The following is a 14,827-nucleotide window of genomic DNA, read 5'->3' on the forward strand; positions in this document are numbered from 1 at the left end:
TTCAAGAGTCCTGTAAGATTGGATTATTTTGTAGAAAAGGAAACTTAGACTGAAAGATGGAAGAATTAGCCCAAACTCACACAGCTAAGGGACATAGTTGAGATTTGAAACTTAACTTTGGTGCTGGTGTCCATGTTATTTTTAATTTTTTTTATTGTAGTATAGTTGGTATACAATGGGTTACATTAGTTTCAGGTGTAAGCCCATGTTAAGACTACCACCAAATTGAACATTGTTTCTCTTATACTTGACCCTTTATATCACTTGCTAATCAAAAGCATGGGACTTTTGGAGCTTCCAAATGTATGTAAGATATATCCTTTGGGATTTGTAGAGTTGTCTTCTCCTTGGGCCAGTTCTGGCATTGTAAGATTGGATTATGAGTATAAATAAACTCATTAAAAAATTTTGGCAAGCATAAAGTACGGAGAAGCATTGAAACAGTGTAAGCTAGTGAGGAGATTGTGGACTTCATTGTCAGAGCTTGGTTTAAGTCCTGGCTTGGCTACACATTAACTGTTCAAGAAGTCACTTCGGCTAGGTCACAAGTTTTTTAGGTATGGCCTGTGGACCTTTGAAGGTCTGTAAGGTGGTACAAAATCAATTGAGGGTAAAACTGCAGGTATCTCAGCATAAATCAAGGGAGTAGCACCAGACTGTGCTCATTGTTAGTGTATTCTTCACCAACATGCATGCACAGTAAAATAAAATGCCAGTATCACTTAAGGATGTCCTTGATGATACTGACCTGGCAGGGGAGATACCATGATCACAAAGAATGCCCTTGATGAAGCAGTAATATTAATTGTAATTCTTAACCCTTGAGTTGATACATCTTTTGAATAGTCCTATGATGGAAACAGGAAGTATGCATAGAGCACATCTGCTGCATACCAAGGAAAGATGGTTTGCTCAAGGAAAATAGTTGTGTAGTTTTTTGTGTCACAAGCTGAAGTAGCTTCTCTTTTTATGGAACACTATTTTTACTTGAGAGAACGAATGACAAGCTATGGGTATTTGGCAACCATCTTTGCAATAGTGAAGGAATGAGCCAGTCACTTCAAGGAAAACAATTGACAGTTATTTATTGCCAGTGACAAAATTTGAGTTTTCAAATAATGAGAATTTTAGAAAATTTGAGCCCACCATCTTGATGGCAGAGTGTCAGCTTCTGATGTTTAAGGACTTTTCTGTTGGTGGTGATAGTAACAAATACAGTTTTTTGGTGATGTATAATGAAATATCATTTCTGTTTTCCAAATGACCATTGTGTTAGCCACTGAGAGTGTTAGCCCTACTAACGGAATAGGAAAAAGATCATTTATCAAGTGTTGATATATTAAAAGAATATGCACCATTATCTCTAAAGATTATTAAAATAGTCTTCCTTTTTGTAAAATACACTTGTGTGAAGCTGGATTTTCTTCATATACTTTCATCACTATATCCCAGCAGATTAATGCAGAGGCAGATTATGAAAATATAGCCATATTCAGTTTAGCCAGACATTAGATTTGTTTTATTTTTGAAAACCTTGTTTATTTTTCATTAGAAATATGTATATCTTACTATTTAATGAGTTGTTACTGATTTAAAAAATTAAATATTAAAAATGACTAGTTTTAATTTCCAATATGGTCAGTAGCAACTGATATAAATTATATAAGCAAAAGGTTTTTGGGCACCTGTAAGTTTTAAGACTATGAATAGGTCCTGAAACTAAAAAGTTTAAAAACTACTGAGCTAGCCAACTGTTTCCTTGTCTCTATTGATGGAATAAAATCCACTTCTCAGGATTGCTTTTTTTTTTTTTAATATTTCATTTATTTATTTGACAGCGAGACCGCGAGAGAGGGAACACAAGCAGGGGGAGTGAGAGAGGGAGAAGCAGGCTTCCCGCTGAGCAGAGAGCCCCATGTGGGGCTCGATCCCAGGACCCTGGGATCATGACCCGAGCTGAAGGCAGACACTTAACAACTGACCCACCCAGGCGCCCCTCAGGATTGCTTTTATTTTAAAATGAGATTTACAGGGGTGTCTGCCTGGCTCAGTCGGTTAAGTGCCCAGCTCTTGGTTTCAACTCAGGTCATGATCTTAGGGTTGTGAGATCGAGCCCCATGTCGGGCTCTGCACCCAGGATGGAGTCTGCTTCTCTCCCTTTCTCTCTGCTCCTCCCCACACTCATGTGCACGCTGTCTCTCTCTCTAAAAATAAATAAATCTTTTAAAAAAATAAAATGAGACTTACAGAGTATCCATGATGTGGAAAACATATAATAGGTGGTAGAAATTATTTGTGAAATGATGAGGTGAGCTTCCAGTAATGTAGGATGAACTTAGTTGTCTGCACATGTTCTCAGTAAATGTTTATTATGTTAAAGAATTTTGGAAAAAACTTCCATTATGGAGTAGGAACTGTTGGGTCCCTGAAGCAGAATATTTGATCATCTATTAAATATATATAGGATAAATGGAAACTTACAACATTTTTATTTAAGAACATATTTCTATAACTATCAATAGAAAAGTTTAAGGATGCTCACTCTTCCACCATACCTTTACAAAAGCAACTGTTTCATGAAACTTAAATGTTCCCTTTCTGACTCTGTGTGTATACATAGTAAAATTGTGTAGTTTATTATAGTTATAGTTTTGTGTTCCATTCTTTTCCCTAATCATTTTTCCATTTTGCTACATAGTTTCCATTATAATCATTATTCATGATTGGTCCAGGTCTTGAGTTGGTAGATCATACTTTATTAAAATAGTCTCTTATGTTAGTCATGAAGGTTGTTTCTTTTATTATTATAAATGATGTTGTAACACATTTTCTATATATTCACACAGCATTTCCTTATTTATTTATGTACTTATTTATTTATTTATTTATTTTTGCCCTTAGGATATAGTCACAGACGTGGAATTACTAAGCCAGAGTAACACACACACATATTTTTATTGCTCATGCTGTGTGTATATATATAAACATATATGCTATGTAAATGATATATACATGCATTATATATACATCTGTGGGATGGGAATAGAGAAGTGTACTTTTTTTATAAAGATTTATTTATTTATTTTAGAGAGAGCCTCTGGAGGGGGTGGGGCAGAGAGAGAAGGAGAGAGAATCCCAAGCAGACTCAGCCCCCATGCGGGGCTCAATCCCTCAACCCTGGGATCAGGACCTGAGTCAAAACCAAGAGTCAGACAGTCAACATGACTGAGCACCCAGGTGCCCTGAGAAATATACTTTCAAAGGGAAGGGCTCCACATGGTAGAAATGGACAGCAAATACGTTGGACAAATAATAGTCTACCACTTGACTGAAATTGAACAGTTTCATTTATTTGCTTGCTAATTTTAAGAAGATAAGGAAAATTTTTTTTAAACTTTCTGAAGTTGTTTTTTTTTTTAACTCTAAGCAAGGAACAACTTCAGACTTCTGAAATACTGTTATAAAGGGTAGTTCTTTATTTCTTTTAGTAGTTAACATTTAAATTTCGATTTTGTTCACGGTGACCACCTTTTTAAGTGTTAGAAATTTAATAATTTTATTTTCAAGTGTAAAAGATAACTGTGTAGGAAATGATTAGCTGTACTTGGTACAATATATTATAGTAAATTCCTTTAATCCAAAATCCTTTCTTAGAAAAACTGAAGTTTTCTTTAGGAATTAGGATTAAGATAATCTAGTTGACTGAGATTACCACATGTACAGTTTGTCAATTACCAATTTTCAGTGAAATAGAACATGATGAAATATACAATTATTTTTTACTGATTATTGAGAAGACACTCCACAGCTGAAGAGCCTGAGGGTATACATCTTCAAAGTAGAGTGTGGGAAGGTAGGTTGATGTGCAGCACTGCATGATGCTGTGAAGTGTCATGTAATTCATTCAAAAAAAATTCTTATCTACTCGTTTCCTTATCTTTTGTCTCATTAAAATAGATGCTGAGTATGGAGTGGGGTGGTTAGGTTAGCTTATTAACAAGTTAGATAACTGATCAGTTATTTCAAATTCTCAAATGGTGGGGCACCTGGCTGACTCAGTTGGTGGAGCGTGTGACTCTTGATCTTGCGGTTGTGAGTTCAAGCCCCACGTTGGGCATAGAGATTACTTAAAAAATTCTAGATGACAGGATAAAATGAAAGAAATTTGAGGGGGAAGGCCTATAACATTAATGATCTAGGAATGACTCTACTGGTAATTGTGAGATTTATTTTAGTGCTTTTTTTAGACGAGAGCTGTGTGCTTGGCAGTTTTGCTTACACTTTATTTCTTTTTATAAATGTCAGTATTTGAGGGCTTCTTAATTACATGCTTCTTTACACATTTCGCTCTCAGTTTTATTATTTTACTCCTTCACAGGAATTTGTAATCAGCATATATTGCCTTTCTTTTATAGTTTTATGACCTTTGTGAACTATTCAGAACTGGAGGTCAGGTTCCTGACACAAACTACATATTTATGGTATGTAAACCCCAATGATACCACATACTTACTTAAAATGGAAAGGGTCTGACTTATTACGTGTACATTACATAATAATTTCATTGTCATGTGACATTCACTAATTATATGAAAAGGCGATGCGATACTTTTTTACATTTTGCCATGTTGTCTAGTTGAAAATAATTGCTTTAGTAAATTGCCATATGCATAGGACTGGGTTGTAGCCCTAAGTAATGGTTGGCAGAAAAATAGTCCAGAACCACCCAACTTTAAGGCACAGATCTTCAATTTACTGTTATTTTATCACACTTTTTTTGAGCATTCATTTTCATCTGTTATCAATCTGTGGATTGATGAATAGATGCACATATTTGCTTACTTTGCTTTTGGAATGTAATGTTACTGTTGAATTTTTTCTAAATCCTATCATTTTCCTTCCTTCTAAAGATTTCTGGGTCATTTTCCTATTCTTTTAGCTGTTTTCCTATTGATCTAACATTGTCCCAAGTAAAACATTAATGGGAAGTTTAAATAGTATGACTTCACATGCAGTTGTTAAATACATAGCTGAACTTAGAACACTGTTATAATTATGGTATCTGCTTTTACAAAAACACTATTTCTTCAAGTTGATAGTTTTTCTGATATAGTTAAGGTGATTTTGGGGGCGCCTGGCGGCTTAGTCAGATGAGCATGCAACTCTTGATCTCGGGGTTGTGAGTTTGAGCCCCATGTTGGGTGTAGAGATTGCTTAAATAAATAAATATTAAAAAATAATAAAGTGATTTTTGAAATTCATTTTAAAATTTTTGATTCTCATATGACCTTTTAGAAACATCTGCTAATGTAGGTAATAGAGAATTGGAAAAATGATGGCTTTGCAGGGAAGATCCTTGAGAGAATTGCACAGCAGGTTCCTGTAGGCCTCCTGAATCATAAGACTAGCACATTTAGTAGAGACCGCTTATTTACTTTGAGTTTTTTGTTAAAACCCAATTTCCAAGTAATTCAACATGTGACTCTTCGTTTTTGTTATTGTTGGCCGTGTCTCTGAGTTTGCACACTTTGGTATAATTTTAAAAAATATTGTTGCTATTGTATTGTTTCTAACTTCTAAACTTTTACTCTACAGGGTGATTTTGTAGACAGAGGTTACTATAGTTTGGAGACCTTCACTTACCTTCTTGCACTAAAGGCTAAATGGCCTGATCGTATTACACTTTTGCGAGGAAATCATGAGAGTAGACAGATAACACAAGTGTATGGATTTTATGGTAAGACTTTCTATTTCTCTGATTCTGAATATTGTTTTACTTTCCTCTTTGGGAGAAAAGCCATACAAGTCATACATGTGCTTTATAGTAAAATTAGAAATACAGATCATCTTTTTCTACTTTCTCAACCTTTAACTCTTGTTCCCCCAATCAATTGAGAACCTTACCATGGAGAGAGAACTGTTCTTAACTTTTGGTGTACATTGTCCTAGATCATTGCCTCAAAGTGTAGCCCTCAGTTTAGCTCAAATGAATCATCAGGGGTGCTTGTTAAAAATTACATTGCTGGCCCCCACTGAAAACCTCTTGGGGTGGGAATCCTAGAATCTGCTGAAGGTGAATGTTCTGCATTTGAAAGTTTGAGAAATATATATATATATGTACGTGTGTGTGTTTGTGAACATATTTGTGTGTGCACATACCTGCTTTTTTCACTTAATGCTACCAGCCGTTCTTTACTTCATTGACATTATTTTTATAGCTGCATTGTATTATGCTGTATGGTTGTACTATAATTGATTAAACCAGTATCTTTAACATTGGATGTTGGAATTTTTTTTTTTTTAAAGATTTTATTTATTTATTTGAGAGAGAGAATGAGATAGAGATCTTGAGGGTCAGAGGGAGAAGCAGACTCCCTGCTGAGCAGGGAGCCCGATGCGGGACTCGATCCTGGGACTCCAGGATCATGACCTGAGCTGAAGGCAGTCGCTTAACCAACTGAGCCACCCAGGCGCCCTGGAATTGTTTTTAAGTTGCTGTTATACACATAGCTGAATGAATATCCTTTTACATATGTATAATATTATACGTGTATAATATATATAATTATCTATCTGCTCCATCCAGAGAATGCTAGGACCTCAGGGGTCAGAAACGAAACTTAACCTTTAAAAGCAAAATATCTGCTTCTATAAAACTTTTATATGGTTTAAAGTTTTAAAAAATGAGGTTGGGGGAAAAAATGAGGTTAGGAAGCTCTTTGAAGGAGATGGCAGAACTGTTGAGATTATTAACATGAATTTTCCTTAAGCATAATTAAGGCAGATATTGAGATATTTGAAAATATTAATCTCATAACACTTTAGTTTTAGATTGTATATTTTGTTTTGTTTACTTTTAGTTTATATATTTTGATAATTTATGATTTATATAACTGTTTATAGTAATCGAAAAGTTAGATCGCTAATATTTGTCTCCTTTTTACCAGTTACTTTTGATTTTCATTCACAAAATATCAAGTACCATTTAAAATAAAAGTTTTTTGATTCTTTTGCAAAAATAGTCAATAGTTTGGATAGTATGTACTGTGGTGTTAGCTTAGTAAAAGCAACTGGCTCTAAGATTGTTAAAATTACACCTCAAAATTTGACCAACGTTTATCAGTGTAGGGCAAAGGGATAAAAGGGGAGAGGAAAGAGGACTATTTTAATCAAGATGCCTTGACTGAAGAAAATGATAACAATACAACATCTAGTATTGAATTCTTTTGTTCCCAAGCTGTGCTCATCTATTATTTTGTTTAATAAAAGAAAGCCTACTAGTTTCTCAAGCGGGAGATAATTTTAGTTATCATGGAACTTAACATTGATTTTAAAGTAGTAAAAATGGGGGCGCCTGGGTGGGTCAGATGGTTGAGCGTCTGCCTTTGGCTGGGGTCATGATTTCCGGGTCCTGAGATCAAGCCCCACATTGGGCTTCCTGCTCAGCGGGGAGTCTGTTTCTCCCTCTGCCTCTCTCCCCTGCTTGTGCTCTCTCTTTCTCTCTCTCTCTGTCTCTCTCAAATGAATAAATAAAAGCTTTAAAAATAAAGTAGGGCGCCTGGGTGGCTCAGTTGGTTAGGCGACTGCCTTCGGCTCAGGTCATGATCCTGGAATCCCTGGATCGAGTCCCGCATCGGGCTCCCTGCTCGGCGGGGAGTCTGCTTCTCCCTCTCCCACTCCCCCTGCTTGTGTTCCCTCTCTCGCTGTGTCTTTCTCTGTCAAATAAATAAATAAAATCTTTAAAAATAAATAAATAAATAAATAAAAATAAAAATAAATAAAGTAGTAAAAATGTCCATGTATAGCTAGTAATTATATTGGGCCTTCAGTTCACACTGATAAACATATACTGAGCAGTTATTATGAACCAAATGCTTTGCATATGTATAAAGAGGAAAAAGAAGATTCCTGCTTGCAAGCTCAGCCCAGTGTTAGTGCTCTCATGGCAAGTTTACATAAGGATCCTGCTTCACACATAGAGGTAATTTAGAAAACCATGAGGATTTATCATACCCCATAGTCTTCTATATCATTTTCTTTTTTTTTTTTTATAAAACTCAGATGTTAATGATATTTTTTTTAATTTTTATTTTTTTTAAAGATTTTATTTATTTTTTAGAGAGCGAGTGAGAGGGAAACAGCATGAGAGGGGAGAGGGTCAGAGGGAGAAGCAGGCTCCCCGCCGTGCCGGGAGCCCGATGTGGGACTCGATCCCAGGACCCCGGGATCATGACCTGAGCCGAAGGCAGACGCTTAACCATCTGAGCCACCCAGGCGCCCTCTTCTATATCATTTTCATTTGTACTTATGGCAATAGTGATATGTCAAGGTTTTTTTATTTATTTATTTTTAAATTTTTTTTTTTAAAGATTTTATTTATTTGACAGAGAGAGACAGCGGGAGCAGGAACACAAGCAGGGGGAGTGGGAGAGGGAGAAGCAGGCTTCCTGTGGAGCAGGGAGCCTGATGCGGGGCTCAATCCCAGGATCCTGAGATCATGACCTGAGCTGAAGGCAGACGCTTAATGACTGAGCCACCTGGGCGCCCCTGTCAGGTTTTTTTTAAATTAAGGAAGAAGTCAAAGAACAGAACTTCCATGATATTAATGAAAGAAGAGATGTATATCCTTTTTTTTTTTTTCAAAATTCCAATGACCCTTGGCTTTCTTTTTTTTTAAACGTTTTTTGTTTTTTGTTTTTTTTTAAGATTTTATTTATTTATTTAAGACAGAGAATGAGAGAGAGCACATGAGAGGGGTTAGGGTCAGAGGGAGAAGCAGACTCCCTGCTGAGCAGGGAGCCCGATGCGGGACTCGATCCAGGGACTCCAGGATCATGACCTGAGCCGAAGGCAGTCGCTTAACCAACTGAGCCACCCAGGCGCCCTTAAAGGTTTTTTTTTTTTTTTTTAAGATTTTTATTTATTTATTTGAGAGAGAGAATGAGATAGAGAGAGCATGAGAGTGGGGAGGGTCAGGGGGAGAAGCAGACTCCCTGCTGAGCAGGGAGCCCGACATGGGACTCGATCCCAGGACTCCAGGATCATGACCTGAGCCAAAGGCAGTCGCTTAACCAGCTGAGCCACCCAGGCGCCCGAAGAGATGTATATCCTATTAACTGTTGTAGACAACAGAGAAAGTGTTCAGCTGGGAATATATCAGAGCCTGATTGGCAGTCTGTCTCCAGTGATGACTGCAGGTGTACTTACTGGAGCTTGAGTATTTCATTGCACAATGTGCAGAAAATCTCAGAAGAGACAACCTAGGCCTGAGAAATGTTGAGATAGGAATCACCAGTGCTCCTATAATTAAGGGTCCTCTGATTTGTTTGATTACCCTACTAGAGTAAGGTGGTCACATTAAATAAATTATTCTGTTTGATAGAATTATCCCATATGAATAACATAATAGACCAAAGCATTTGTTTGAGGATATATGAATTTAATATTTAGCTCTTTCTGATCATAGCATTTTGATCAATAACTTGAACTGCTTTGTAGGGCCACTTCTGGAATGAAAAGCAGGACCACATACTTAGACTAGTTAAACATAAGTCTCCTTCATGGCTCTACGTGGAAGACCTACCAGGTCATAGCTTGCTGTCCTAGTTTAAGTTAAACTTCTTTAGTATTGGATGCATTCTTTATTTTTATTGGCAGCTTTAGAACTTCATTAATGAGAAACTCTTCTGTTTCTTTCACAGATGAGTGCCAAACCAAATATGGAAATGCTAATGCCTGGAGATACTGTACCAAAGTTTTTGACATGCTCACAGTAGCAGCTGTAAGTTTATGTAAATCTTTGTAAAACCTCAAGTATTTTCCTGCCAATAACCCTTTGCATACTTTTATCTAATTGCCATCTCAATTATATTGACATCATTAACGTTCATTGATGAATTTAGATATGACTGAGTTTATTATTATACTTTCAACTCTGTTATCCTTTTTGCTAGTTAATAGATGAGCAGATTTTGTGTGTTCATGGTGGTTTATCTCCTGATATCAAAACACTGGATCAGATTCGAACCATTGAGCGGAACCAGGAAATTCCTCATAAAGGAGCATTTTGTGATCTGGTTTGGTCAGATCCTGAAGATGTGGATACTTGGGCAATCAGTCCCCGAGGAGCAGGTTGGCTTTTTGGCGCAAAGGTCACAAATGAGGTAAAGCCAATATTTTTTGAAAAATGGTTTGTTGGTTGCTAATGGACTACATAAAGAACTATTGTGGCTATAGATAACAACCTTCTGTTTCTCATCTAGTTTATCATGTAGGTCTTTCCTTAAATGAGATCACATAATGAAAGCACCTCCTTCAGTATCCACTTGGTAATATGTGTAAAATAAATGTTTTTTCTTTTTTCAGATATTTCAATTAAGTAATACGATAGCAAGGGCAAGATAGGCAACTTTTATATATATATATATACACATATACATATATATACATATACATAGAAAATGTTAATATATATTTTCAATTTAGATTGACGTGTAACGTATTAGTTTTAGATGTACAACATGATGATTTGAGATATATATAGTGAAAAGCCAACTTTTGAAGTTCAGCTGTTTTCAATTAAAAAAACACACACATAGACATTATATACGCACATAGGGATGAGCTTATATTGGGACGTAATCCAGCACAATGGAATTAGAGAGTTAGGTTCAGCATAATTTAGGTAAATTATTTATGCCCTCTGAGCCTCTATTTCCTTAAGGTACAAAAGAAGAATAATCTCAGAATTCTTGTAAGAATCATACTGCACCCTCAGTAAATGATACTGATAGCGATATATTTTTTATTATACCATAAAAACTTTGTTTCATATCTGATAGTGTTTATAGAATGCTTTTCTTCCAGAAACTTCTAATAAATTATGTGACTGTGTGATTTCTATAACTTAGGCCGAAGCAGCTCTATTTGTCTATAACTTATTGGAAGTAGTGGGGATAACTAGTAGAATGGGTTCTATAATCATGAGAACTTTAGTAGTAAAAAGATTTGTTATTTATTTATTTATTTGGGGAGGGGAGAGGGAGAGAGAGAATCTTAAGCAGGTTCCATGCCCAGTGTGGAGCCAGACATGGGGCTCGATCTTACAACCCTGAGATCATAACCTGAGTGGAAATCAAGAGTCAGGCGCTTAACTGACTGAGCCACCCAGGCACCCCTATACTTTATTTAAATATTATTTTCATATATATAGAGATATATATATAATATATATATAATATATTTATAGCATGATTTTTTAAAAATGTGCTAGATACTTAACAAAACCTTTCTAAATTGCAGTTTGTTCATATCAACAACTTAAAACTCATCTGCAGAGCACACCAACTAGTGCACGAAGGCTATAAATTTATGTTTGATGAGAAGCTGGTAACAGTATGGTCTGCTCCTAATTACTGCTATCGTTGTGGAAATATTGCCTCGATCATGGTCTTCAAAGATGTAAATACAAGAGAACCAAAGTTATTCCGGGCAGTTCCAGATTCAGAACGTGTTATTCCTCCCAGAACGACGACGCCGTATTTCCTTTGAGGCCTTCGCCCATCCTGCTGACCCATTTTTCTTCCCTCTTCTTACCCCAACTTTTGTGTATTACCCTCTACAATATACTTTTTATCAAGCACTTTGCTGCTGAAATGCTGCCTCTTGCCTTTTTTTTTAATTTTAAATTATCTAAATTTATTGTTTGTTATGGTGTCTATAGCAATGTTTTTCTATCAATTTTCTCCCCCATCCCATCCCCACCTTGGACTCATTTGAGAAGACTTGAGAAATGTCTTAATACTCACACTGCTGCATGTAGCTCTTGCTTATTTACTGGTCTGGGGGAAACAGGATGTGTTTCCTCTTTTTTAAAAAGCCAATTGACAGAACAGACTACACCGAAATGCTCCTCCTTTTGTATCATTCAGCCTTTTGTTTTAGTTTGGTAAGTTTTAAGAAATTTCAGCAGCAAAGTTGTTATTCAATGGGCACGATGGACTGCAGATGCCTCGAGTTATGTATACCTGTCCCAGCTGTAAACTTCATTGTCCTTTGTTGAATGATATTTTAAATGGATATAAAATAAATTGGTCTAAAGGGCTGCCCTCCTTGTTGTGTTTTTAAATTTTAGTTAAAACTGCTACAGCTTATGACTTTGTACAGTAAGATAATTGTATTGATCTTTTTTCAGATTCCTTGTATTTTTTAATAAAGTAATCTTAAATAAAACCCAGATAGGTTAAAGTGTTAGAAATTTTAAACAGCTTACATTGTTAGTTTAAAGTTATTCTTTTTTTCCCCCCCAATCAGAGCTTTTGACCCTTTGGTTATTGAGTTTAAAACTTCAACTGAAATTCAATAGTATTTATTTAAAAAAAAAAATCACTAAACTGTGCCTAAAGAACATAACTGCCATATTAATGTCTTGGTTTATATTCTCTATAGTAATAGAAAAACATTTAATACTTGTAATGCTGATATGTTCATTTGATACCAGTTGAGTAGAATGTGATAGGTCCAGTTTACAATCTATCATGAGTATCATTAAGTAAAATCTGTGTACTTTTCAATAGGAATCATTCTCCTCTTGCTGTAACACTTGACCTTAACTTTTAGAAAGTGTTCATTTTTTAACTGCAACTGGAAAGGTTGAAAAGTCAGGACTCTTGTATTTGTGAACTGTAATTTGAAGCAAATTTTAAAAAGTGTAGAAAGAAACAAATTGTCCTATTTTGTAAAGGTCTGTGATACCATGTTTCGGCTTTGTGTAAGTAATTTGAATATCCAAAGGGTGTGATGATCAGTTCTTTATATGCAACTGTCCACTTAATAAGGACAAGTGTTCCAGTGTCTCTTATGACTGTGGTCATAAATGATGTTGGAATTTACTATTTTGTGAAATAGTTGGTATCCCTTTACTACTATAATTAATTTTTGTCATTCCAGGAAATCTTTGTGAAGCCAGCCAATTAATAAAGCACTTTAGTATCTGTTCAGGTAGTTTTGAAAACCAACTTTTCCCCTTCAGGATAAGAACTTCCAGGTTACCTAAAAATGCAATAAAAATCTTTATAGTCTAAGCTTCTTGGCACATAATTTTTCATCAGGGTTTTTCTTTTATTAAATGAGCACAATAATTTTGATTTTTATTTTCTGCAACCACCTAGCTCCTTGTTTAGTTTTTAATTGTATAGCTATATGAAAGAAGTGGCTAAGACATTTGCTGCACACACTTGAACTGTTGGGTCAGTAGCTTTCTGTTACTGCCCTGACCCCAGTGTAATTCAGGGGGAAACGTATTTTTATCTTACAGGGATATGTAGCTATGTATTTTACTAATTGTGAAACACTGGAAATTAATGATGCAGACAACTTGGTGTGGTCTTTGAACGGCTCTCTGCAGTGTTTTTTTCTGTTACCATAAATTGTATTTAAGTGCTTGCTCTCCTCTGCTTTTAAGTTGTACCAATAAAATCGGTAACCTCAGCCTCCCCTTCCCATTTGACACTCCTTAGCTTAAAATGATGTAGTTGTTTTAGTTATCCTTGTAATGTGACTTTTATTTTTAAGTCATGGTGTATTACATTTGTTTGTCACTAGTTGGGCATGTGCCAATAATTTTCTGTCCATTCCTTAATTGCCATCTCTATTTTGTCTGATTTTTTTCTCTTCAGCTGAATAACAGCTTTTTTGCATGAAAAAAATAGTTTTTACTATTAGACATGTAAAGGGAAGAGAGAGTGAATGTATTGGACTTTGTAAGCCTAAAAGGAATATTTGGATCCCTCTAATAAATAAGGGCTATGTACGATATAGAGTAATCATGTAGTGGAAGATACTTGCAAGTCATAGATTTGTAGGCAGGCGGATCTGTTACTCCCTGTATCTAGGCTGAATGTAAAATCCTTTATGTTGTATTAATGGGGGTAATAACTATTTTTATTTGCTGATGATATACTTGGTTTCTAATAAAGTGTCCTAGGCTCTAGTGAGACCTGTCTACTTTTAATTGCCAATTACTTTCTTTCCTCTTTTCCTGATATGCTCTTGGCTAGCTTTTTATTGGTTTAATGCTTTTTCCTGAAATACCACACCACTTTAAATGTGTTCATTTGGGTGTGATCCTAAAAAGTCTGGATCAAGAGCACATCTGATATGCAACCTGCATCAGCTCCTACTCCATCTGGATGACCAGAACTGTTGGAAGATTGTGACGTCTTAAACCCTGGGTTTTGTGTTTGAAATAAGGTTTGAAATATTGTTCATTGCATTAAGATTTGTGTGTTTTTGCTTTGTAAGCCCAGCACCAGGTTTTGAAAATGCCTGTATTGCGAAAGCAAATCCGAACTCTTTCTGAGCCTCTTTCGTTGTCAGAAATAGAATTCTTTCCATCAGCCTACAGAAAATTGTGTATCTGGAGTTGAAGAGATTTAACAGCACGAATCCAGATTTTTAAATGTAATTGTTTTTTAAATGCTAATGTTTGTAAAGCACCTTCAGTTCCTTGGATGAAAGGTGCTATATTCTCTCAGTGTAAACTAATAAAAAGATTATAGGAAGTTTGTCAGAAACTTTTATCTAATGCATAGTCTGTAGCCTGTCCCGACAAGAAGTTAGCGTTTTATATAACACAATTTAAATTAAAAAATGCTTATTCCTTCACTTGGTTGCTTGACTAGTAAACAGAAGTGAAACTTTTTCTTGTTCTGCATTTGACTTTGAGCTACGTTTTCCAGTTCTTTAAAGGCAAGATTCATTGTTATGTCCTGGATCCAGTGCCCAGACCCATGCATCATGAGATCATCCCAACTCTTTCAAATTGTAT

General features: G+C 35.7%; 1 protein-coding gene across 1 annotated transcript in view; it reads left to right on the plus strand.

Annotated features, from left to right (window-relative positions):
* Positions 1 to 14,561, plus strand: part of PPP6C (protein phosphatase 6 catalytic subunit) — a 39,659-nt gene extending 25,098 nt beyond the window's left edge. Inside the window, exons 3-7 of the mRNA XM_035015820.1 lie at positions 4,416 to 4,481; positions 5,596 to 5,737; positions 9,702 to 9,781; positions 9,954 to 10,163; positions 11,302 to 14,561. Coding sequence (XP_034871711.1) covers positions 4,416 to 4,481; positions 5,596 to 5,737; positions 9,702 to 9,781; positions 9,954 to 10,163; positions 11,302 to 11,550 — 747 coding nt within the window. The 3' untranslated portion in view covers positions 11,551 to 14,561. The remainder of the gene's footprint in view (positions 1 to 4,415; positions 4,482 to 5,595; positions 5,738 to 9,701; positions 9,782 to 9,953; positions 10,164 to 11,301) is intronic.
* The last annotated feature ends 266 nt before the right edge of the window (positions 14,562 to 14,827 follow it).

Source organism: Mirounga leonina, unplaced genomic scaffold (assembly GCF_011800145.1).
Source record: "Mirounga leonina isolate KUSES-001 unplaced genomic scaffold, KU_Mleo_1.0 Mir_170, whole genome shotgun sequence".
Lineage (NCBI taxonomy): Eukaryota > Metazoa > Chordata > Mammalia > Carnivora > Phocidae > Mirounga > Mirounga leonina.